Source organism: Vigna angularis, chromosome 11, assembly GCF_016808095.1.
Source record: "Vigna angularis cultivar LongXiaoDou No.4 chromosome 11, ASM1680809v1, whole genome shotgun sequence".
Taxonomy (NCBI): domain Eukaryota; kingdom Viridiplantae; phylum Streptophyta; class Magnoliopsida; order Fabales; family Fabaceae; genus Vigna; species Vigna angularis.
This window is the reverse complement of record NC_068980.1, coordinates 21,561,865-21,589,401: the sequence shown is the minus strand read 5'-3', so window position 1 is coordinate 21,589,401 and position 27,537 is coordinate 21,561,865. Positions and strand designations below refer to the sequence as shown.

Below are 27,537 nucleotides of genomic sequence, written 5' to 3'. Positions count from 1 at the left end.
CGTGTATGCAGTTAGATGCACATAAAACAAGATTTTGTCACCTAACCGATTATATTATTGACTTCACTAATTAAATTCTACAATAATGGTCATATAATAAATTATACAGTATGTTTAATATGTTAAAATAGTGTAGTATGGTCTGAACTAATGATGTCTAAGAATGTATCACTCAAGTTTTGAACCAAAACAACTTTCTTTATACCATACAATGTTAGTATTGAATAGGTAGAGTATTTACAGCAGTTTGTGCTAATATGTATGAACATGGAATGATAATAAAAATTGAATCATAAGATCAAGTGCTAAAGATCAGATTTAACATTCCAAAACAGAAGCAAATTGATAATCCAATGTATTCATGCAAGTATAGATTTAGTTCAATTAATGAAGCATTCAAATATACTGGTATTGAAACCATACACTATTTGTATAATATGTGTTTCCTTTTCACTTATATCAACAATATTCATAGTAATCAATGGTATATGACAACTCTTCCATATACCTACTACACATAAATATCCATCCCCACTATTTATGATGTATAGGTGAACATGTCCTATCTTCACAGTGATAAAAATACCTCCTACTTTATATTTATTACTGAACAAAAAGCCTACAATACTTCCTTAAAACGTACCTCCCAATTTATAACATATTTCTCATTTTATCACTCTAAATTTATTTCTTATAAGCAAAGAAAATCAATATTTTTATAAATCACTTTTCTTCCTGACCTCCCTTATCTTCTTAGTAACTTAAAATTCTCATATTACTTGAACTTTTATATCGCGTTCTCCTTTTCCTTATAATTAACTTTTTACATCCACTCTTTATTTATGATCTAATTGTTTTATTTCTATTTGTTTTTTTCAATATCCCCTCCTTTGCTCCTTTAAATCCCATCCGATTCCTTTTCATGTCACACATTTCTCTTACCTTAATATAGTTGTCTCTTCAAAAAATATTGTTATAATATCTTGATTAGATAAATGTGTAAAATACGCCTTTGAGAATTTTGAGGTTGATAATAATTGTCCCGTATGAAAGTTGCTTAAGCTTTAACCGAAAAATAACTAATCCATTCGAAAAGAATAAGTTTTTATCTTTGTCCCCCAAAAAAGAGCTTTGGAACATTTCCTTTTATTAGATGCTTTTATTCTATGTTTTAAGGTAACATTAGATGATTTTACTCGATTGTACACCGAATATACCACGAAAAATATTGCTAAAACCCTAAAAAAAAGAATATGTTTTACATAAATAGGGTTCTAAAACAACGTTACTATAGAATTTGTTAAGCTAGATGAATTAAAAGGGTTTTGTAGTATTTGTTCTCCAAGTTCTGATTATTAAGAAAGGTATGTTAGCGTGGGGTATGGATAGATGATGTTATGATCATGATTCATGATCACTGAACTACTTATTATCTTCCATAAATGTCTTTTTGGTCAATATTGATTGAAGACATGAGCATGATATGTGTCGGAGGAACCAAATGTAGTATAAATAATTCAATATGATGAACTTGTTTCTGCAAAGAATTGAAATGTGGGGCACTTGACATTGAAGCCTAAGAATATATTCATTTGTTATATTATTTTTCTTGCATTTGGTAGTTGGTAGGCAGTTTTAGACGCAACTCATCATGTTTCCATTTTAAATGTGGCAACATCAAAGTGACCAATAAATACTATTACATCAAAAGAAAAACGTACCATCATTTCAATTGTTTGCAATTATTCCAATCAATAGTGGATTTCAGCGCATGCTCAGAATAATTTTTTTGGATATTGTTCCACATCCAAAATATGCTTCATCAATCAATACTAATTTCATTTTAAACCTTTTTTTTTCATACTAATATTAAAACTTTATTTTAATTCTTTTTTCCCCTCACAGGTGTAGATTTTAAGTGAAACTTAATTATACAAAACTTCTAATAAAATTTGCATTCACTGCAAATTTATATATTTCTATTTTATGTGAATTTGTTAGCACATTCATCATATTAAATTATATATATCTCAAATATAAGATTAAATAATAATAAACGATTTAATAATAATTTAATAACAAGTGAAATAGCAAACTTAATCAATGAAAAATCTTTAAAAAGAATATATTTTTAATTATATTTTTATAATTTGAGGAGCGTCAAGGGGTTCTTCAGCCTCCATAATGATCAACCATTAAATTTAATAAATAATAAATCTTACTAAAATAAGTTTTAGATCATTTTTAATATCATTTTAGAAAATAGATTATAAATTTAATTTAACTTAGAATGTGATATTTTCATTCTCTGCTATAAATAGTTCTATTTGTTGTTAATGTGAATCTCCAACTTTTTTTTTTTCATACTGTCCATTTCTAATATTAGTGAGTAAGAAATTGGAAAATTCTCGCTTGATAAAATAAAGGGAAATAGATAAAACGAAAGGATCATTCAAGAGGATTTATTGGTGTCCAATGCATAGAAGGTCATTCCAGAAAGTGAAATGTCTGAAGATAACGATAAGAAAATTTTCCCAGAATATCTGCAACTATTGAGGAAAATTCTCACTACAATGTGACAAAAATACGCATCTTGTATTTGAAACACGTAAAGTTTTCACTCTTTTTCTACTTAGCTACTTGGTATACTATTTATGTCATTTTATGTTCATGTATATATGTTGGAACTTTTATAACTTTTTAAAAAAGAAAACCCATGAACCTGATCACAATCAAGCCTTTATTTTACATTGTATATATGTAAATCATTCATCAAACTTAAAATAATATATATATATATATATATATATATATATATATATATATATAGGCCTGGTTTCATTTTATAAATATAAAGTCTGAAAATTAGTTTAGAAAAATGATCATTAGCTTCACTTGTTTATTATAATTTAGTTAAATTTAATTATAAAATCATGATAGATTATTAATGATTCATTTTATCTTTACACAGAAAATTGATAAAATAGTAACAAAAAACAAACTAAATCATTGAAAAAATAATCAATATCTAAATTCATACTATAAAACATTAGAATTTTCATTCATAACTTCTATGAAAAAAATAAAATATTATTAAGACGAATATAATAAAATTACTTCTGATAATTGAATTTAAGTTTAAAAAATAAAATTAGTTACTCACGCTTTTTATATATTATTTTTAATTATATATATATATATATATATATATATATATATATATATATATATTTATAAGGACATAGGATCTCCAATTATGGAATTTGAGTCCAAATTTTGATTAAGTTTTTTGGTCTTAATCATAAGCTCTAGAATATTAAAAATATAATATATTTTAAAATATTAAATCAGCATTTATCTGTTTATTTAAAAACACATAAAAGAACTAACAAATAAAAAAAAACTAGCAGAAAATTGAAAACAGTGATAAAAAAACTTAATCTCTCTCTGTTTTTGTTGAGCATAAAACATGGCATATGGGACTCATATACTTTGCATTATTGTTTCTGACTGGTGCTGAACATTGGGTTCAGTCAGGGATGAGTAGTCTCACTGTCAAAGGGCCAATTACCTCTGCTCTCTCATTGAAAGAATAGACATTCACTCACTCTTTTCACTTAATAATAATAATGATATTAATAATAATAATAATAATAATGCATATCAGAATCAGATATCAATAATACCATTTCCCTAATATTCTCTCCGACACTCATCAACACACTTTGTCCCCCCTCTTCAATTCAACATAAAACAAATATTACTCATTAACTTATTATAAATATACTTTCATTTTTCATCATTAATTAACCTCAAAACATATCCCTCCAATGTTTAATTTAATAAACATACTAATTTCCATCCATAGTAACTACTCAATTTTTTTTAATTTAAAAATAGTTTATCTATTTAAAAATAACAATTAGAAACAATAAATGTTTATGAAATGAGAACTAAACCAAACATTTTAAAAAAAAATAAAGTTAGCTAACTTTATAAGGGTAAAAAACAATGAATTAATTTTAATACAATTCATCAAATTAAATACACTTAAATTTCATTTATTAATAATAGAAAGTATATAACTTAAGCCCTAATAATATGGTGGGTTTTCAGTGCCCACCACCAACTTATGACGTTACAAATGTTCCCACAATTCATTGCGTGCGTGCCTTTAGAACGTCAAGGAACTTATCTCCTACAATCTTTACATTTATATTTTTTTAAAAGAAAAAAGAGAACATGTATAATTAAAGATGAGTGTGAAAAGATAAACATGTTTTTTTTTTTTTAATTTTGTTGTTTTTCCATTTAACTTAGATGAGTTAAAAGTTTTATATTAAATAAAAATGAGTCAAATATGAACACTATAGAAATAAAGACTTTACTCTAATATATATTTTTTACATAGATTTATTCATTATTTAAAAAAAAACTTAACAGTAACTTTTCTTTAATTAATAAATTGAGATTTAAAATTTGAATTTATGTTATGCAGATCTAGTTTAGAAGTACAAAAAAACATTACAATATATATTCTAAATCGATATTAATTTAAATGTGTAAAAGTATATTCACCATTAAAGCAAATAAATTTGAGTTTGTGTTATCATACGAAAAATCTCAAATCCATAAGACAATACTTGTTCTAAGATATTTTTTCTTTATAATGAAGAAAAGGTTATAATAGTAATAATAATTGACAGACCCTGGAGAAAAAAAAAGTAGTACTATTTCAGCAGCAGTCCTAATTGGCAGTGTGGGTGTGATGAATGGTGTAAACTGTAGGATTATTCCCATCCCTCATTGTTAGGAAGAGGTGTATGAAATGGTAATGATGTCCCCATCAAACAACAACGATCGTTATAATGTCATTTTCCCTCTCATTTTCCGGGAAAAAAAAATTTCTCCCAGAGCCACATGGGTTGATCCGTTTCCGAACATATCGTTACGCTGTTCACTTCACTTCACTCTTTGCAAAATATGCAGACACCGTGGGCTCTCCCAAGAGGAGCAGGTGGGTGGTGGGTGGCCAAGCCTTAATGGCAAGAATCCCTCTAAAGTCATGCCAAATGCATGATGATCATGATTGATGACTGAATAATATCATTGATGCACACTCATATGTACCCACACACACGACACAACACAACACCACACAACTTTTCAGACAACTAAAGATTAAACCAGTCCCAAATCCCAACCTCATCACAACATCATGCCATAGCCCCAACCAACTGTGTGAATGAATGAATGAATGAATATGTGTGAATGAATGAATGCCACTACCCATGCTCAGACCTAACCTACATGATGCTCACGCGCCAAGCATAATTCTTTCGAGGAATGATGTTGTCGTGTGATTGATTCCATCAAAATCTACTAACTCACACCACCCATCATGCATCATCTAATGCCCTTCTATCTAGCTACCTCTCTAGGACTAGCATACCAGTATCTATATCTTAAAAATAGGGTTTCACGTGTGTTTGTCAACCTTGGTAACCTTTGTCGGTCAAACACCCTTTTCCTTGCACAAGTTTTTAATTTTTTATTTTTAAATTCTCAAAAACTTCAACACTAAAGAAAAAGAGAGAAGACCCACTAAATATAAATACATTTTTTTATTTCTTTTTTGAAAGGTGACCATTTCGGTCATCCTATGATCACGTACTATTCTCTCTCTTATCTCTCTTTATTATAAAGACTCTCTCTTTCAAACTTCTCTTCCTTAATTCTCAGTCCAAACCACACATCTTTCTCTCTCTTTATATCTCTCTTCATTTGGCCTATGCAGAGTAGAGATCATGGAACTTGGTTTGAGCTTAGGAGACTCTTCAAGGCCTTTGCTCGGCTTCATGGAAAAGCCTCGTGAAGCCTCCAACCAACTGGGGTTAGGCTTCAGCACCGCGTTATCAATTGGGCCAATCATCACTACACGAAAGGATCAGCAAGATGAACAAGAAGAATTTGAAGAAGAAGAAGAAACAAAGCAGAAGAGCAACAACAACATCAACACTGATACAACAGAAGATCCTTCCGAACCCAACAACAACAACAACCCAGTTCTGCATCAGCTCGATCTTCTCCCTCAACTCTATCTCCCATGGCACCCTCCTTCTGAAAACGGTAAAGACCCACTTTTTCACTTTTACCCACCAAGCAATTTTTCTGATTGTTTTTTGCAGTCTCTTACACGATCCTTTCCATTTAAACAACGTATCCAAGAGATTCAAATCCTTTCCATTCATTCCATGAAAAAAAAAAGAAAAAAAAAAGACTTAAATACAGTGTTATACATTTATCCGTACAGTTTCTTTTTTACAGTTTTTACTTCAGCAATGTGTGATAAGGATTTACGTTCTTCAGATTATCTGAATGAAACTCTAAAACATCAATTTGATTGGAAGATAAACTGCTCCACCATCGAATTTAAGATTTTGTCCTTTTATTTGGTATTATTTGAGTCTCGTTGATGGCTTACGGGTCTCGTGTGGTCACGTGCAGGGAGTTTTTCATCTGAGTTGGGAGGTTCTTCCAGGGGCTTGGACGTGAACGCACAGCCGCCGCAGGCGGAGGATGAGGCAGAGGAGGTGGCGGCGCTGTCATCATCTCCGAACAGCGCAGCCTCGTCGTTTCAAATGGATCTCTGCATATACAACAGAGGAGGGAGTTTCTATAAAAGGAACTATGAGGGTGAAGCTTATGATCAAAGGGCCTCTTCAAGAGCCAGTGATGAGGATGATAACAACGGCAGCGGCGGCAACGCCAGAAAGAAACTCAGACTCTCCAAGGAACAATCTGCGTTCCTTGAAGAGAGTTTCAAAGAACACAACACTCTTAATCCTGTGAGTTTCAGAAAGTGTTGAGATTCAATCATGGTTTTTGATCCATTTTTATGTGATAGGCGACTGACTTCTTTTTTTCCCTAATTTAAGAAACATGTCATATGAAAATTGGTCCGGATAATAAAACCATATGATAATTTGTACAAAGCATTTGTCCTTTAATGATTTTTGATTTGGTGTTTAATACTAATAATAGTGTTGGACACGTAATCTTGCGATGCAGAAACAAAAGCTTGCTCTTGCTAAACAACTCAATCTTCGACCTCGCCAAGTAGAAGTATGGTTTCAAAACCGAAGAGCAAGGTACGACATCATAAGTACATGTTCTAGTCCACTTCTGTTTGTGTTCTATGCAGATTTTAATACTTTTTCTTAAACTGTAAACAGAAGGGTATGTTAACCTTTGTTATTGGTTAGAAATATGATGTTTTTTGTATGTGTGTTCATGCAGGACGAAGTTGAAGCAAACAGAAGTGGATTGTGAGTACTTGAAAAGGTGTTGTGAGACACTAACGGAAGAGAATAGGAGACTTCACAAGGAGCTTCAAGAATTGAGGGCTTTGAAGAGTTCAAACCCATTCTACATGCAATTACCAGCCACAACTTTGACCATGTGCCCTTCTTGTGAACGTGTGGCCACAAATTCCACATCCACTTCCTCCTCTCAGAGTGCTCCTAATGCCACCATCAATGCAAATTCAGGAGCCATGACCATTGTCAAAAGCACTGCCACCAACAATGACTCACCCTCCAAAGCCATTGGATTCCCATTTAGTAAACCCAGGTTTCATCCATTTGTCCACACTACCCAACAACCCCATCAACACCAATCTCCATCATCTTGAAAATATGCAGTTCAAGACTAGTATGATTACTGAGTCCAGGCTTGGAAAGTTTTATTTCAATTTTGTATATAGGGAAGTTAATTTAGTTCTGAGAGCCTCATAGTTTTTACCTTTATTTTGTTTTCTTGGTGGGGTGGTGGTGGAAGGGGTCGCTCATACAGAATTTGGATAATTGGGTTTTGTTTTTTCTTGTTTGGATCTCCATGTATTATTCCTTCTTTCTCGGGTTTTATCCATAGTGAAATCAGAAAGAAGAGAGATGAAAATTTTAGACACTGAAGAAGAAGATAGATATCAATCAATCAAAGAGAAAAGGAAATGATACTATCCTTACCTTTTTTTTCTATGTTCTATACTTCTTAAAAACAAATAAGAAAAATAAATTGAATATATATGTATGGTAATAATAGAATTATCTTTGCACATAGTAGTATTACTTACAGAAGTAGAAGAAAGATGAAAAAGGTTACCCTAATTAATTGAAAGATTCAAATGTGGGTGCAAAATTAAATAGGTGATTAATTAGAGTTAGGTAGGTATGGTATGGGTAATGGTGATGATAAGGTGTGCTTTACAGAAAAGACCATGAGACTTTCAAATGTGTGGATTGGTCTAAGTTTTAATGATTTAATTTCTTGAAGACTTCAAACCTCAGCAGTCACTCATGATGAAGAAGAGTTCAGACCTGAGAAGAGAGAGATCAGAGAGAGAGAGAGAAGTCAAAGAAAATGGTGTGGTGGTGGTTCATTGCTTCACTAAATTCATTTATTTATGGGTATGTGATTGTTGATATGGCACACTGATAGGGGGCAATTGCATGCCTTTTGCTTCCGATGTGGGACTTTGGAGGGCAACAAATGGGACTGAGACCTAAAAGGGACAGGACAGGAATGCCACATTGATAAACACTGTCTCCTAAAGTGGGGTACCCCAATTATGAGTATGCACGAGGGAAGTACACTTTTCATTATTATAATTAATAAATGAGAGTACGAGAGTCCTCAAGTTTTTTCCAAAACAAACCCTTTCTTTTCAATTCCAACAACCAAACTCTTGCTATTTTATTTACCAAACAACACCTGTTCATATTACATGTCAGCAGATTCGGTTTCAGACAATTCAATTCAAACAATAACAAATTCAATTTTCTTTATATATGTGATTATGTCTTTGTAAATACATAAACAATATATCATATTATAACATTCAAAATTAAATTTTGTGTATGCATAATAATATATTTTAATTAACTATTTTCAAAATAGAAGAATTTATAATTTGAAAATATATCGCTAATGTTTTATAAGTAAAATATAAGCTGAAATTTAATTTGTGTTTTTCATTTTTTTTTTCAAATTTAATTTGTAAAAATAAAATAATATTAATTGTAAATGTGTTATAAATAAAACGAGAGAAGAAGAATGAAAAAAAGTACAATAAAGAGTATATTATTTTACTAATAGAAAAAATTTTATTTATGTAACCCAAAAACATATAAATTAAATAGTTAAATATTTAAATATCATAATAAGTAATTAATAATATAATTGATTGTAATAAATCAATCATATTAATAAACGTAACAATTAATGAATAATTATTAATTTATTATAAAATGTGAATATTATAGGTTCATTTTATACAATATATTTTTTGATATTTTAGGAATAATTTATTGTTCATGTTTATTAAAGAGTGTTTTTCAATTTTCTGTACTTTGTATTATACTAATTATATCATTGAATATAATTATATGATTTTCAAATTATATTAGTAATATTGACTTTCTATAGGATATTCAAATTTACTAGTTTTTCTTACAAATATAATTTTTTTAAAACTGCTAAATATGAAAGGGAAGGAGATCTTTAGTTGGAAATATCATTTAATAAAACTTGAATAAATAATTTAAATATTTAAATTAACTTTATTCTGCTCTATTTAAATTAATCGCATTCTTAATATTTGAATACCTATAATCATATATTAAAAAAACATTTACGGAAGATTCACTCTGGACTAACCACCACTTGTCATGGAGAAAGAAATTATATACGGGACTGACACATTAATATTTCTTTTCGATCGATGAAAACTTTATATAGAAAAATAATCGATTATTCAATCGAAAACATACAAAAAAAAAATTGTAAATTCCTTTTGTTTAATCTAACATCTTAAAGCGTTTTTAATTTAAATAAACTAAAAAAGTAAATCAAATATTTTTAAATCTATTATAATTTATTTAAAACTGAATATGCTAATAAAGAAATTTAATTCTACAAACACTAATTTTATATTTATTTTATGAAAAGTGATTTTTTTTTGACATAAAAATGACACTTAACCTATGTTATTTTAGGTTTTTTGACGTGTGTTAAAAATCTGGTGTTATAGTAAAACACATCAAATTAACGTATGTTATCTTTTACTTTGTTTTTTGTTAAAAAAAATTGAATATTTTCTTCTACTAAAACAATGTTAAATCAATATATAATACAAGAATACAATAAAAACCATCTAGAGAGCTTGATGAAGAACCTTCCAAGAAGCTACAACTTGAGCTATGACTAAAGAGATAAAAGAAGAAATACTTTACTCTTGTGGAGATGGTGTGTTGAAGCTTGTTTTTCCCTTCTCTTAAGTCTTATAAATATGTACAAGTGTCTTTCTTTAGGCCTTGTATTTTGGGCTAAGGACCTATCCATCTAGGGAGATTAATAAAAATAGGCGATTTTGAAGATTTCATTGCATCTAGCTCAGAGGTCCAAAAAATATGTGCTTACAATCAAATGAAAGCCCTTTGAGTCTACTTTCCAATAAAAGAAAATTTAGCTCATTTGGAGTTTTGTGGAAAAAGTTATGGCTCAAATTGTTAGCAAAGGTCAAAGTTGTCTAGATATTGTCAATTAGGCTAGGTTTGGGCCTTGGAGCACTTTAGCGCCACTTTAGGCTTGCTTTGGGCCTTGGAAGGGCCACTTGGACGTGGAAGGGTGAAGGAACATTCCCCGTGGCCGATCATTTAAGGGAGAGACTCTCATGCACCCCCCTTAGACAGTTGGTGAAATAAAAGACTCTTGTTCACTCTCCTTGGACAAAAGAAGCTTCTAGAACCTTTTGAAGTTTAAAGCACCTCTTAGATACAAGTACTTTTCGTTTATTTTCTAGAGGGTTCTCCTTCTCCTATAAAAGGAGAGCTCCTCCCATTGTAAAAACATCTAGGAATTGAATATAGTGAAACTTTGCCAAATTGGTGTCTCACTTTCTCTATGATCAAGTAGTTGTCTTCTTCTAAGACTCTTCTTAGCTCTCTCTTAATAGGTTGACCGAACCTCCTTCAAGAAACTATCCCCGAGTCACTCTTTATGAAGCACTTCTTTCATCAATTAAAGTCTTCCACAAAACTACTCTAGGACTCCTCATCAAGCTTCTTGAAAAGGGTTCCATCATTTCATATCAAGAGCAAAGGTTGCTTTCATTAAAGATCTTCAAGAGATAAGTTTGTTAAGACAAAATCGTCTATAAGAATAAAATGTCTAAACACTATCTCATGTTTTGAAGTTTAACAAAACAACATTAAACGAAATGAACATATGAATAGGTTATCACTAGAATGTCATCATAGTTGAAACATAGGTGATAAGTTAAATACTTTGAAAACCTAGTAAGCTAGGAAAGTCATAGAAAAACTCTTAGGCTTAAACTAGATGCCACATATTATTAGTCATTAAAGAATCATATTCAAATTTCATGGCTTGTCTCCAAAGAGGAGAGAAGAAAACTTGTTTAATAGTAGATGGTTCTACAACAATAAAAGGTAAGGTAAGGTAGGAAAGCGACGAGGCTTGACAATACTTCATTTAGAGCGTGTTTGCATAGGATGAGTAGGCCTAAGAGAGGAAGAACTCGCTACAAACACTAAAGGAAGGTTAGAAACAAGTGAAAGTAGAGAAGGAGACTCGGGAAGAGAGGGAACAAAGGGATGTGACACAACTAGGGGGAACTAAGTAGCATGCTAAGTGAGATTATTAGTAGTAGTAGGAATGATGACAAGAGGAAGAAGCCTAGAAGGTGAAGATGACAATAAAGGAGTGTGGATTTGAGGGGCAAAGGGAAAATTGTGTTCATCAAAGATAACATTCTTAAAAAGAGATTTTACCATTTGAATCAAGACACTTGTACCCTTTGTGACATGAAGAATACCCTAAGAAGGTGCAGGTAGCACTAGTGCAAAAAACATTTGTTTTATAGCGACTATTTATATCGATTATAATCCATCAAGTATAAAAAGTGGTGTGGTGACATAATTGAAAATAAGATAACATTTTTTATACCAGTTGTAGTTATAACAGGTATAAAAAGTAGACGTGATGACATTTTTGTAATAAATAAGAAAACTTTTTATACAGGTTCTAGTTATAACCAATACAAAAAATGAACACGGTGACATTTTTGTAATAAATAAGAAAACTTTCTATACAAGTTCTAGTTATAACCAGTATAGAAAGTAGACGCAATAAAAATTTTGTAATAAATAAGAAAACTTTCTATATTGATTTTAATTTGAATCGATATAGAAATTAGTTTTTTTTATTTTTTATTTGTAAACAAAGGGGTCCCAAATCCCTAACCCTCATTCTCCTCTTTCCCCTTTCTCGTTCTCGCCTTCTTCACCTCTATCAACTATATCTCCTTCTTGTCCACCACCATTCTTGCAACCATTTCCTGCCACCCATGTTTCCTTCCCTTCCTGCCACCTATGCCACCGCTCTCCTCGACTGCATATATTTGTCACGGTAGAGCAGCAACAGCATATGCAGTCCCTCACGCGCACGAAGCTGGAGTGTTTCTCAACTTTCTTGTGGAGCTTCAAGAGACACAAATTGTAAACAAGTTATTTTCAAAATGGGCATTGTAAACAGGTTATTTCCAAAACAGGTTTATAGAAGGAAGAGACTAACCAATGGTGACAAAGAAAGTGAAGCAATGATGGAGTGTTACTTTGGAAACATGTTTTTCATCCCCTTTGGAGGTAAACTGGTTGAGGAGTTGGTGAAGGAGTCATTAAGGTATGTGATGGAGGTTGTTCACGAGTTTTTGTCAGTGGTCGCCACGGGGGAGCACTTGTGTATGAGTTATTGCGAAGAAATTAGAATTAGAAGAAAAGTTTAGGTTTTGATGAGATTGATTTAGTCAAAGAAGGTGATCTTTTGGAATTTTTGGCTGATTTGGACGAATTTTTTTATACTGATTGTAACTTTAACCTGTATAGAAAGAGGCACTTTCTATACCAGTTTTGGAACCAGTATAAAAGTCAATACTTTGTATGATAGTACAAGTGAAAATAATGGACAGTAATGAGATTGTTGAAGGACTAATGGAAATTATGTTTGCCTTTGTTTATATAGTTATATTTTGTACTATCCTCTCGACGTTGGATTATTTTTATATTGTGAAAGATATTTTATAAAATATTATGAAAAATTTGGATGACTTTAAATGTAAACTATATTTAAGTCGTTGTTGATGCTTAATACTCAAAATTGTAATACTAAATTTAGTTATGTAATCATGCTATTACAGAGTGTTACTTAGACTATGTTTGTTTGTACTAGAAGCAAGTAATCATGCTAATATAGCGTGTTAGTTAGACTATGTTTGTTTACTAGAAGAAATCTTATATTATATTGATTTACACTTGATAAACTTGTTAGATATATAAAAACTTGATATTATTTGCTATGATCGAAGCTTATAGTTACTTATTGAAAATGTAAACTTATATATAATCATTAATACCTTAATATTTCTTTATTCCTTTAATATTTCTTTATTCCTTATATGTTTAACATATCGATTAACCTTTTCCATTTGAGTTTTGACTTTAGTGTGCAATTCTGTAGTAATTTGTGACTTAAATTCATCATTATAAACGTTCAGTCAAATTTTGGTATAAGGTTAAGAGGTGTTAAGGGATTGAATTCATAGAAAATCTCAAAGGAATAATGGAAAATTATAGTGTTGACTACTCTATTGTATACAACTCTATATGAAGTAAGTTTTTTCCACTCTCATAAATTTCTAGATATCATAGATCTTAAGACAAAGTCCTGTTGATTATCTTTTGTTTGAAAATCAGTTTAGAGATGACAACTGATAGAAGAAGAAAAATTGTTTCATGGTTTTCCCAAGAGATATTCTCCAAGTGATTTAAAAGTTTTGAATCTGTATGAAAAACTATGCTTGTAGGAAGTTTTCAGAGACCTTTGATGGTGCTAATCCACATGTGATCATATGATTTTTCATCTTTCGTGCCCTTTCTAACTCAGCTTTTGTTGGTGATGAATCGAACACTATATAACTCAAAGTACCCCTATTATGTTGGAGAACAAACATTTATTATTTCTTTTGTTTATCTTTAGCAATTTTCAGATTACTTTTTCTAAAGCATATTCTTCCCCACTCGTATGAGATAATGATCTTACACTGGACAACGCAACTTCGTAATATTCGTCTCATCAAGTTTCTCATTTTTCTTCAAAGTATCCCTTTAAATTGTTTCACGTATCATAACATTTACTTGGGGAGGATGGTATAAGCACTATGTAAAGAGAAATAAAATAAAAAAAAATCAATTCTTTTTCTTTTCAATTCAGACATTCATTAACAATGACGTATCAGGTTACTTAACCTAATATAGGAGCATACTTTTTGACATAAAAAATAGTGCAATGGATCATGACATGTATATAAATTCTTATCCTTATTTGGTTCCAATGATAAAATACCAGATTTTATGTACACAATAAATATGCATTCCTTATCTTTTCCAAATTCTTTGTCACAAATGGTTGAGAAAAAAAAAAACTCATGGAAGTGAATTTTTATAAATGGTAAAAGACAAGGACATCATTCTGTATGATTAAGGTAGCACCAATAAGATGAAAGATGATAACTGATGCAAGGCATGTGTTGGCTCTCAAATCTTAATGCTCATAGTTGAGGTGTGCAGGTGGACACATAAATGAAGAGACAAAGCACATCTCATGCAAAAGCAAAGCTTATGATTAAAATATGGAACCGACCATGGACCCATTTGTTTCACATCTCCATTGGAAACTCAAAGGGAAAATGAAAAATTAAAGACATGACCTTATCACCTTAGTAGAATGTTCAACTTCCATTATTATATATCATCCAATCATTTATGTTATGCTTTTCTGTCATATTTCACAAACCTTTTTTTCTTTAATACAAAAATTATTAACGGTCAAAATTTTATTTATTTTCCTAGCTTCAATGCGACCAGTAGACATCAAAATAGCTTGCATATATTTTCAAAACTATTATAAAAATATTAACCATAAAATATTTTTTAAAAAATAAGAAAAAAGTGAACACTTATTAAACTTGAGTCATATTACATTAGACATCTATCTATCTATTTTTAGAGAGTTGATTCCTCCACTCCCTTCACCTTCCCAAATTCTTTTATTTTCAATATTACCCTCAGGTTAAAGGTTAAAACTTTATTACTTTCACCACAAATTTTTAATTTATTTTTCAAACCCTAATTTTACCTCATTCATATTCATTAAGCACAATTGCACACCATCCCCACCCCCACATCTCATGGATTCTCTCCTCTCTTTCCCATTTATGTTTGAGTTCCTCTCTTCTTCCTTCCCTTTCTTTCTTTTTCGTTGATTCTTGTGTTCCCCACCTTTTGGGTTTCGTTATTGCTGTTGATTCGTGACGTGGAGGAGTGCAGATCCTGCTTTCGTTGCGGCTTGTTTTCATCTCCATCCATCCAAGTTGGTTTTCTTCATTACTCTTTTTTAGCTTTCTAGCTTTATTTGAATGTTAGGGTGTATCATTGTTTGAATATGTGTTGTGTTCTTGCTGCTCGTGCTATGTATATTGTGTTGTCTTTGTAAAATGTGTTCTCTCTGTTGTTTTTTGCCTCCACAGAGCTCGCAAAAGGCCACAACGGATGTGGGATATCTGTTGGGCCTTCAACTGATACCGAACTTTGAGTTACCGATATGGTAGAATAGATTTTGGTATGATCTAGAATCATAGTGGTTCTACCCAATCTTTGCATAAGATGTAGTTGAAATTTTCAATTATCGAAAAAAAAGTTAATAAAACAAAACAGTTATAAAGAGATTTACCCAGACTGAAATCATTACAGTCATGTATCATATAATAATTTTTCCACATGGTTTACTTATTTGTTGCCCTACTGTTTTTTCTCTACATAATGATTCAAGTAGACATAGCTCTATTAATAGTTTAAGAAGTAATAACCGGGGAGTGTCAGCCTTCACTAGCGCACGATTTTTGCATAAAATTCAAAATTTAATAGGGTATGATTTTAGTAATATGCTATTGGTATTTGACAGTATGATAAATGTTAAATTTGGTAATATGCTATTGGTATTTGACAGTATGATAAATGTTAAATTTGGTAATATGCTATCGGATACCTCGTTCTCATAATTCTCTTTGTTGTTTTTGTATTTTGTAGTGACACTTCGAAAAAATATGACAGTGAGGAATCTGATCATTGTCACTTCTTCTTGTAACTCTTCCGACTTGATGACATAAATAAACAGTCCTTAATCTAGTGTCCTCAATTACATGGCCAATTTCAACAACATACCTTTAAACGGATGTTGGCATCCATGGACGGATAATGATGATGTAAGCACCTATTTTCATTTAACATTACTTAAAGTTTCAAAGTCAGTTATAATATATAAATTCGTGTTAGATTTAAAATTTATTTAATAATATAAGAGTTATGAGTTAGAATTTTTTAATAAAATTTATTACTACTATGAAATTATTGTTTGATTATCTATTAATATATAGTCCTCTAATATATATATATATATATATATATATATTAATTTTAAAATAAAAATTAAAAATTTTATATTAATTAATAATAAAACCAATTCATAATATTTAAATAAATACAAATCTTATATATTATAAATTGAAAGATTGAATTAAACTTATAATATTCTCAATAAAAACATATTCATATTTCATATATTTAAATATGTATACGATGAAAAAGTTGTACATTGAGTTAATTATGATTAGCTAGGAATGAAAAAAATGTGTAGTAAAAATTAAAAAAGTCCGAAAGAGTGAAAAGTGAAGGAACGGTGGTGCAGGCTTAGTTTGACCTAAGATTAGGATAAATGTTGATGGGTTGGTAAATGTTGGATATGATTTGTGAAGAATAAGGTATAGTATGTTGAAAAGTTCAATCTAATTAAGTTTTTCACTCTAAAATTGTTGCAAGACCAGAAGACCCCACTTCCACTCAATGTACGGAAGCAACTTTCAGATAGATTTCATTGTTATTTGTTTTTAATTTGGTGAAATGGATTTGGCAGACTAATATTTAAAATATCCCAGAATTTATTAAATAATATATATATTTATTTATTTATTTTGTCTCAAAATATTTGTATTTAAAAGAATTTAATTAAATTTTAAGTTTGAGTATGTTTAATTAAGTTTTTAAATTTTTTTAATATTAGATATTTAAATTTTTTTATATTTTTCAATCAATTGAAAATATAAAAAATTTTGAGTATCTGATAAATATAAAAAATTTAATAAATTTAATAGGTAGTCACACATGTATGAAGAACTTAAAACTTAAATCTTAAAAAAAAAATACATAATAATAAAATAGTAATATTTATTTTTCATCCATTATTGTGATTTTGCTAAAGTTTAGTTAATGGACACCATTGACATAAGTGGGAGATCTAACTTAAATTCTAAGCCAATCCTGATATTGTAATATCTTTACATTATACCTATCCCATGTGAAAGTGCTTCCCACTTAGTGCACCATTATCAAAGAAAATTAACCTATATTTCAATGGCCATTGCAATTAGTCAAACCACGAGTGCCAACTTTTTTATTTAATCCAAATCTTGTTAAGGTCATAATATTCAAAACATCAAAATGTAAATGCTTAAGTCTTAATTTAGGGAAGAATTTTTCTCTTCTTCTCAAAATTTAAATATATATATATATATAATATTCATGATATTTTATTTTCTTTAATTATATCTTAATCAATTTTTATGAGGTTTTAATTTTTATGTTACATCACTTTTAAAAGTTCGTTATTACTTTTTTTTCGTGTTATAAATTTTATAAAAATGTCATTTTAATAATATTTTCTCTAAATTTCTTAAACAATTACTTCTAAAATAAAAAATTATATTTTATTTTTCCAATATACGGTCTTATTTAAAATTCTGATTCTTAAATTTTATGGCTTATCAAAAATATTATGAGGGTTTATAAATTTTCGTGTTATAAATTTTATAAAATCTCATGTATGACTCTCTCTACACCTATCTATCTTTCTTATAAATAAGTATAAACATTGCCCTAAAGATGTTAAAAAATTGTGAAATATATATTTTTAATGACAAATTAAATAGCAGTGATGACTAGGTGTTAATGATTGATTCAAGATGATAACATACACTTATCAACTTATAATAAGCACTCTTTAATTTTGTAACATATGGCTTTGTTTTTCCATTTTTAGTTTTCTTCAACCTTTTAAAATTTTCCACAAAAGGAAAAAAGCTAAAGAGATTGTTTTGTAATGCTTATTGATATTGGATAAGCATTAAGGTTTCATGAAATGTTAAATCATAAGAGGTGGCTCCATTGCCAAACCCAGTTCTGTGTGGAATATTTCACACATATATTATAAACAACAGTGCAAAACCACTAAGCAGAATTGCAATAATTAAAGCTATCTTTCAGTAATCTATTAGTGGGAAATAAGAAAACAGTGTCAAGTTTTGAAAAAGTTTATGAAAAATACCTTTTACTATATCTAGTCAATTAATACACACAACACAACAAAGCACTTTCCGAGATAGATTAATGCTTAGTTAAATTCTGACTTTTTATTTATTTATATCATAATTATATTTCATTTCAAATATTTTCAATATATAAATCTTTTATAACACAATTTTGACGAATTTATGTACATCTGTTAGTTGACACATGTTAGGGATTAAAATAATATTTTTAACTTATTTTATTTATACTAATATATAAAGAGATCATATTTTGGTGTCTAAATTTATTTTTCAATTTTATTCTTCAAATAAATATTATTAATTTTATTTTTTAGGTGTTTTTTTTCAATTTTAACCTTTTTTTAACTTGGACATTTTTTTAAACTTAACTTACTTTTTAATCAAAATAATTATCTATAAAATAAAAACTACTTATAATAAAATTATAAAAACTATTTATATTTAATTTTATAATTATAATAATTACAACAATAATAATTTTATTATTTTTTGTTATCTTAAAAAAATTAAATTCACAACTTATGTGTTTTCACTAATTTATTTAAAGAAAATTTAAATGTGTATGAATTTTTTCATATATTAAACATTGTTGTTTTGTTAATAACTAGTCGAGATTGTGTCTACACACCGGTGGACTTTTTTATATTGTTGTTGAAATTTATTGAGATATTTATTAAATTATTTTTATATTAGAATATAAGAAGAAGAAGAAGAAGAAGAAGAAGAAGAAGATTTTTATATTAGAATATAATAAGAAGAAGAAGAAGAAGAAGAAGAAGAAGAAGAAGAAGAAGAAGAAGAAGAAGAAGAAGAAGAAGAAGAAGAAGAAGAAGAAGAAGAAGAAGAAGAAGAAGAAGAAGAAGAAGAAGAAGAAGAAGAAGAAGAAGAAGAAGAAGAAGAAGAAGAAGAAGAAGAAGAAGAAGAAGAAGAAGAAGAAGAAGAAGAAGAAGAAGAAGAAGAAGAAGAAGAAGAAGAAGAAGAAGAAGAAGAAGAAGAAGAAGAAGAAGAAGAAGAAGAAGAAGAAGAAGAAGAAGAAGAAGAAGAAGAAGAAGAAGAAGAAGAAGAAGAAGAAGAAGAAGAAGAAGAAGAAGAAGAAGAAGAAGAAGAAGAAGAAGAAGAAGAAGAAGAAGAAGAAGAAGAAGAAGAAGAAGAAGAAGAAGAAGAAGAAGAAGAAGAAGAAGAAGAAGAAGAAGAAGAAGAAGAAGAAGAAGAAGAAGAAGAAGAAGAAGAAGAAGAAGAAGAAGAAGAAGAAGAAGAAGAAGAAGAAGAAGAAGAAGAAGAAGAAGAAGAAGAAGAAGAAGAAGAAGAAGAAGAAGAAGAAGAAGAAGAAGAAGAAGAAGAAGAAGAAGAAGAAGAAGAAGAAGAAGAAGAAGAAGAAGAAGAAGAAGAAGAAGAAGAAGAAGAAGAAGAAGAAGAAGAAGAAGAAGAAGAAGAAGAAGAAGAAGAAGAAGAAGAAGAAGAAGAAGAAGAAGAAGAAGAAGAAGAAGAAGAAGAAGAAGAAGAAGAAGAAGAAGAAGAAGAAGAAGAAGAAGAAGAAGAAGAAGAAGAAGAAGAAGAAGAAGAAGAAGAAGAAGAAGAAGAAGAAGAAGAAGAAGAAGAAGAAGAAGAAGAAGAAGAAGAAGAAGAAGAAGAAGAAGAAGAAGAAGAAGAAGAAGAAGAAGAAGAAGAAGAAGAAGAAGAAGAAGAAGAAGAAGAAGAAGAAGAAGAAGAAGAAGAAGAAGAAGAAGAAGAAGAAGAAGAAGAAGAAGAAGAAGAAGAAGAAGAAGAAGAAGAAGAAGAAGAAGAAGAAGAAGAAGAAGAAGAAGAAGAAGAAGAAGAAGAAGAAGAAGAAGAAGAAGGTTTTACAAACCTAGACATATACAAGGTTTTACAAACCTATATCACATACAAGGTTTTACAAACCTATATCACATGACTACCTAACCATCGTTCTTCTCTTTCTTCTTCCTCTTAACTTTAGTAGATAACTTGATGGAATCCTGCTTGACGTAGTCCTCATTTTGTATTTTTACCTTTCATAGTTTAGTTCTTAAGGAGCATGGGTTACTATAAATACCCAGCTCCTTTCTTGTATTGACACTTTTGAGATTAATGAGAATTGAATTTTCTGAAATCAGAAATTATTCTCTCTTGAAAGTCAGGCTAGAGAGTCCAAAGACTCCCTCTAGCCACCTTCCAAGCACACTCTCTCCCTTCCATTTTCCATTTTCACGGTGCTTTCTCTCACCTCCTCGCTACCATTCTTTGCTGCCACCTCACGTCAGCGCTCCAAGCGGCCTACACCTTCAGCAGCCACGCATCCTCCTTTGTCTCGTAACCACGTCTCGCTGCCATTTCTCTCTCGAGAGCTCATCCTCGCGAGCCTTCTGCTTTCATCACTGTAAGCCATCATTTCGTCACTCACATTCTTTTCTCAGATTTGCATTTTCTATTCCCGCATCCCCTGACCACATCATCCGCTAGGATTTCCATCTTCTTTCACCATTTCTTCATTTTCACCGTTTGATCTAGCTTCTGGATCGATTAAAAACCTCTCCTCACCTTGTTTATCATGTTCCACCGATTAATCACCTTTGTCACCGTTTAAAATCCATTTTCCACTGTTTAAACCTAGGTCTAGAGTTTCGTTGTGTTCACTCTCGATTTACTTAGATTTCATTCGAGTCATTCTTCGATTTCGGGTTCCTCAACATTCCGCTGCATCCTTCTTCGACGGAGAATCTTCGAGGAAGTCAAGTTTGTACTCGCACAGCTTCTATTTGCCTCTCCTCGGGCACTCGTCCATCAAGTGGTATCAGAGCTTTGGTCGTCCACGCGTCAAAGGTAAGTATCGTGTTTCTGTTTCCTTCGTTATTTGAGTTTTGTTTTCTTGATTCGGTCTTGTCTAAGTCATGTTTAGTTCATTTGATTCTGAGTCGTGTTTATTTTTGTTCATTCTCTGTGTTGTTTTATGATTCCTTTAATGTCTTGTGTTGTTTCGCTATTATGAGTTTGTTCTTTCATTTCTGAGTATTTTGTGATGTTTCTTCAATTTCTGAGTTGTTCGGTTTTCTTCTGTTCTTGCGTTGTTTCGCGTCTCTGTTCATTCATATTGTTTTGTCTCGGTTTGATTTTGATTCTGAGTTTCTGTTTCGCGTTTCTGTTTTGCCTCTCTGTTGTGTTTTCTTCATTTACGTGTTGTTCATCATTTTCCCTTTAATGTCTTGATTTGTTTTTCTGATTTAAGTTGTTGCGAATCTTGTTTGTGTTTCGTGTTTTGAATCTCTTCATATCTGTTTAGGTTTCCAAGTTGTGTGTCCTGTGCTTGAGTCATTATTTTTGAGTCTTATTATCATTTTAATTCGGTGCAAGTCTTTGTTTGAGTCTTTTATTTTCTGAATCTTATTTTGTCATGTTCTAGTCTTGTGGTTTGTTTTAATTGTCATTTTAATTCGAGCTTAACTAGTTGTTGCTTATGTTTTGTGATTCATTTGAGATGCCTGCACTAAGTAAGTTCTGCTCACCATATATAAGCTATGACATTGGATTAATGAGCTTGGTGGCAGATTTCAGTGGTAGAGATAATGAATCTCATGTTTTTTTTTTGAACCTGTTAATGTTTGTTGATAGCCTTGCATTGGTTCACAACACTAATTTAGTGCCTAATTTGTTTCTGGTTATTTCTGCATTTGACTGAGAATTTGGCATTGAGATGCATCTGATTGATTGAGCCAGTACCATGTGCATACTATATAAGCAATGAATTGCTTTGGCAAAGCTTGGTTGCACTGAGAAAACTCCAATAAAGTCTCATTTGCAGTTGGTCGATCTGCATTGCTTTGCTTGAGTCTAGTTATTTTTTTTTTCAAATCTGGTTTAGCACATAGATCATTGCTAAACATCTATCATTGTTGATTTAGTGCCTTGTTCAAGTTTGAGTTGTTGTTTTTGGTTCAATTTAAGTGTTCAAAGGTCATTTGATTCATTAAGTCAAAATTTGAGTGGAAGAGTTGCTTAATTTGAGTAATGGGGCTGACTAAGTCAAATTTTGAGATAGTGTGTTTCTGCATCTATTTGCTTTACAAACAAGTTTGTTTTAGTTGTTTGAAACTGATGATGCAAAGAAACAACGAGTTATAGCTTCCCTAAGCATTTTCACTCTTTAAACCACCAAATTTTTGGCATTTTTCATTCACAAGTTGCTAGTTGGTTGCCTTTTCTGAAATCTGTGATTGGTGCATGTGAAATTGAGTTGTCATTGCAGCAAAAGCTTGGTCGTTCTGTTTTCATATAAAAAAAACAATTGACAAAAGAAACATTTACATAGTTATAAAAAGCTGAAAGACCAGTGCAATTAACTTTTCTGAAATCTGATGCACCAGAAAACTGTTGTTCTCTATTAGCATTTCATCAAACAGTTTGACTCAATTGCTTTAAGCTTAAAATTTTGATGATATTGCAACTTGTTTTTGTTTCTTGTTTTATGAATCTGTTCTAGATCCTTTGGTAGGTTCTGTTTTTGTGCCTTCTTCTTAAATAACTTTGTTTCTTGTTTGTCACTTGTTGGCTGTCTTTGTTTTGTCTACATTACATGTAAAATCTGTTAAGCTGTTCTAATTTGAGCTTTGTTTGCTTTCATAATTTGATCTTGAGTCAGTTTCTCTGCTATGTTGTTAGTTTCATTATCTGGTGCTTACATTGTTGGTGGTTGTCCTGTAATGTCCATCACTTTGCCTTAGCCTAGCCATTCTTGTTTGAGAAGCTATTATACTTTGGTTTCTGGAATTTGAAGGAAGGTTTGTGTGCTTGGTAGCATCTTAGGTGGTGGTGGTCTGAAAGAATCTCCAGCTTTGTACTGCCAAGGGAGAATCTCCCTTCCAAACCTTTCCATTTTTTTTGTGCTTTGAGCTTCCAGAGAGACCTGTTTTTTTTGTGAGCTTTGTGTGGCTACATCTAAAGCCAAATATCCTTGTTGAGAGTGTGTTCTTACTTCAGTTCTGAATCTGAATTGTGCTTACCAATTAGATTTGTGCAGTTTTTTTGTTTTGATTGCCATTTATAGGTGGCGTTTGAATTATAAAAAGCTGCAACAGTACAAAAGTTGAACAAGGAGTCTCATGACACGTGAACTGAATGGGCTTTGGAAGTGCAGACCAGAACCTTTACTGATACAGTTGTAGAAGTTCAACAGTAGCTTGAGCAACCAGTAGCAGCCATCTGAACTGAAGGGAGTTTCTTTCACCTTAAATTGCATTTGTTTTGGTTGAACTATTCTTGCTATAGCTTGTCTTTGACTAGCATAATTTCAAGTGTTGAATCTGGTATGACAGTTTTTGTACACTAGGATTAGCCAATCTGAATTCTAAATTGGAATTATTCTGCATTGTATTGGATTAATTTGATTTTGATTAGACTGGGTGGTTGTTTAATCAGTTTGGTTTCAGCTTAAAATTACATCCCTTTGAATCTGGTATAATGACCATTTGCATGTGTCTAATAGAATCTGGTTTGATTTTGGTGTGTGCAGATCTGATTTAATTGGTGTCATATAGCTAGTGCATCAGTTACAAGAATGGAGTGTAGGATTCTACAAGTGAAGAATGAATCTGCTGATTAGATGAGCACGAGGAAGAACCTACAACAAAGTCCACTAAAACCAACAACTAGAAATAGCATTAATCAGGGAAGTTGCTTAGTTATATTGCTTCTGTTTGTTTAAACTGTTTGTGTTATAGCTTGCAATTTGTTGGATGTTGTGATTTGCTGAATTGGGTATGATTTTCTTGCAGTTTATTGCTAGACAGCAAAAGACATTTTCTTTGTAACTGCATCAAGGGCACAAGACTGAGAAAAGGGAAGTGCTTACTGCCATATATATACACATCACCTTGTGTAATCTGTTTTAGCTAAGGAAATTTTGATTGAAGATCTATGCATTTGCCTTTGTAGAAAACTGATCAGGAGAGACCAAGAGAATTGATAGTAGAAGCTAAAGTTGAGCAACAAAGCCGAATGAAGTGGACCAGGACCGTAGCAGCCTAGCATAGTTGTTTTTTTTTGTAATTGTTTTTCTTCAATTTGTTTGTAATAGGCTTGTGTTAGCCTACTATTAGCTTTCTTTTAGTTTCATTTTTTTTTGTAAAAGGCCTTTTATAAAGTCCAAGTGCTTTGGAAGAGTCCTTGGTGCTCTTTCAAACTCTTGGCAACTTTAACTTGCTTTAATTTTAGCATAGCTAGACAGGTGAGTGTGTCTTGTTAGCCAAAGCAACAAGCCTCACCATAGGAGTAGACTTTAATATTGATTTGATTTGTGTTTTACGTTTAGGGGTGATTTAGGCTAAAAGGGATTAAATTCTAAGCCTTATCACATTAGAGTCCTGAGAGTTTAGTCTTTTAATTGTTTGTGTTTGTTTGTGAGTTGTGCTCTTTGATCTTAAAGGTGATTTTTGTTTAAAGGGTAACTAGTAGTAACCTAAGACATTTCTGGCAAGGCAAGACTTGGTATTTAAGCAGTCTTCATGACTCACCTCTCTTACCTGGGACTTGTCTAAGTGTGAATCTTGTATACCTTTCACACAAAGAAAACTTTTAAGAACAAAGATGTCTTCTTATAGTTCATATAGGTCTTCTAGGTTAAATAAAGTTGATGAAATGTTTAAACAAGCTAGGAATCTTCCATCATTTGGTAAAGACAAGGTGCATTAACATACCTAGCTTGGGAAAAAGAAATTGATAAAATAAATCCTTGGTTTTGTGAAGAGAGTGAATATTATGTTCTTAGTATATATCTCTTAAAGTTAGAAGTGCATGCAAGAGAGTGGTGGAATGAAAGACAATATCATGTTAGGAAAGGTAGAAAGTCCTCCATACGTGATTGGCATGATTTAAAAGCTTGCATGAGAAGAAAGTTTGTGCCTTCAAGCATTAAAAGAAACCTAGAACTAATTAGAGATTGCATTGATGATGGAAAATTATTTCTTGAGCGTTTAAATGATCATGGGTTTCTTCGTAGAGAATTAGAATTTGGGGCAAGACTTAAAGAGATCAAGGATAAGAAAAGAGAAAGAGAGATTGAGAGAAAAGAAAAGGAAGAAAGGAAAGAAGAAGAGAAGAGAGAAATAGAAGAAATAGAGAAAAGAGAAGAGATAAGAAAAGAGGAATTAAGAAGAGAAGAAGAGAAGAAGAAAAGAAAGAAAGAGAAGAAGATAAAAGAATAGAAGAAGAGAGAAAAGAAGAAGAAAAAAAAGAAAGGCAAGAAAGAGAGAAGAAAGAAAAGGAGAAATTGTTCCTGATGGCAAATCCTATTCTTTCAAAGACCATAGAACCTAAAAGGGAAGGTTTCCAAATCTTTACTTCTTTTCCAATAATTGATTATTTTTCAATTTTTAACTTCTCTTTCAAACAAATTGTCATCTCATATTCCATGCAAACCTTTTCAAAATATGACAATTCATATCTTGAGTTATTCTTATATTTAAGGAAAGAAATAACTCAAGACAAAAGTGGATTTGGACTTCTAAAATTTACAAAGACTACAAAACAAAATATTAGAAGTCCTTATTTCCTTATTTTTATAGAAAAGTTCTTTCTTGGATTGATATTAATTGAAAATATATTTGATGTTTATTGCAAATTTGTGTTTAATCCAGGAGGAAGAAAAAGTGAATATAAAAAGAATAAGGCCACTCCAAGATGGTCATGCTCCCAAAGATTGTGTGGAGTTTCTTCATAAGGCGATTGCCAGATTTGAGGACAAATCTTTTTTTAAGAGGGAGGGTATGATGGAATCCTGCTTGACGTAGTCCTCCTTTTGTATTTTTACCTTTCATAGCTTAGTTCTTAAGGAGCATGGGTTACTATAAATACCCAGCTCCTCTCTTGTATTGACACTTTTGAGATTAATGAGAATTGAATTTTCTGAAATCAAAAATTATTCTCTCTTGAAAGTCAGGCTAGAGAGTCCAAAGACTCCCTCTAGCCACCTTCCAAACACACTCTCTCCCTTCCATTTTCCATTTTCACGGTGCTTTCTCTCACCTCCTCGCTACCATTCTTTGCTGCCACCTCACGTCAGCGCTCCAAGCGGCCTACACCTTCAGCAGCCACGCATCCTCCTTTGTCTCGTAACCACGTCTCGCTGCCATTTCTCTCTCGAGAGCTCATCCTCGCGAGCCTTCTGCTTTCATCACTGTAAGCCATCATTTCGTCACTCACATTCTTTTCTCAGATTTGCATTTTCTATTCCCGCATCCCCTGACCACATCATCCGCTAGGGTTTCCATCTTCTTTCACCATTTCTTCATTTTCACCGTTTGATCTAGCTTCTGGATCGATTAAAAACCTCTCCTCACCTTGTTTATCATGTTCCACCGATTAATCACCTTTGTCACCGTTTAAAATCCATTTTCCACCGTTTAAACCTAGGTCTAGAGTTTCGTTGTGTTCACTCTTGGTTTACTTAGATTTCATTCGAGTCATTCTTCGATTTCGGGTTCCTCAACATTCCGCTGCATCCTTCTTCGACGGAGAATCTTCGAGGAAGTCAGGTTTGTACTCGGACAGCTTCTATCTGCCTCTCCTCGGGCACTCGTCTATCATAACTCAAGGTTTAGGATTGCACTCAATTTGAAGCACAAGAGAGTGACCCAATATGTTACACAAGTGAGTCATCGTATATGTCGCCAACGAGCGGGATTTCCAAGCGGATGAGATTTGGTGGATGTAATAAAAGTTGACAAATGTGGACAAGTAGAAACATACACCACGAATGTGAAAAACAATAAACTCAGTGCGCCAAAATATACTTATAAACCAAAAATAAAAGATAAAATGACCTGTTGATTTATGCTCATCATTCTTGTATATAACTTCACTTTAAAATTATTAAAGTTGAAGTAGTTAATCATAGATACGATTTAACTTAAAATTGAATTATTCGACTATTTAACAATAATAATTAATTAAATTTACTAAATCTACTT

At 31.3% G+C, this 27,537-nt stretch overlaps 1 protein-coding gene across 1 annotated transcript; it reads left to right on the top strand.

Moving 5' to 3' along the window:
* The first annotated feature begins 5,673 nt into the window (after positions 1-5,673).
* LOC108333260 (homeobox-leucine zipper protein HOX11) lies at positions 5,674-8,039 on the top strand. The gene is made up of 4 exons (XM_017568655.2): positions 5,674-6,129; positions 6,508-6,848; positions 7,072-7,151; positions 7,300-8,039. The coding sequence occupies exons 1-4, from the start codon at positions 5,808-5,810 to the stop codon at positions 7,691-7,693; spliced, it is 1,137 nt and encodes a 378-aa protein (XP_017424144.1). The 5' UTR covers positions 5,674-5,807; the 3' UTR covers positions 7,694-8,039.
* The last annotated feature ends 19,498 nt before the right edge of the window (positions 8,040-27,537 follow it).

Bases quoted from the DNA above. Each gene is read 5' to 3' on its own strand.
- LOC108333260 (XM_017568655.2), top strand. From the start codon at position 5,808: ATGGAACTTGGTTTGAGCTTAGGAGACTCTTCAAGGCCTTTGCTCGGC. The intron at 6,130-6,507 runs GTAAAGACCCAC...GGTCACGTGCAG, and splicing joins GCACCCTCCTTCTGAAAACG to GGAGTTTTTCATCTGAGTTG. The intron at 6,849-7,071 runs GTGAGTTTCAGA...CTTGCGATGCAG, and splicing joins AACACAACACTCTTAATCCT to AAACAAAAGCTTGCTCTTGC.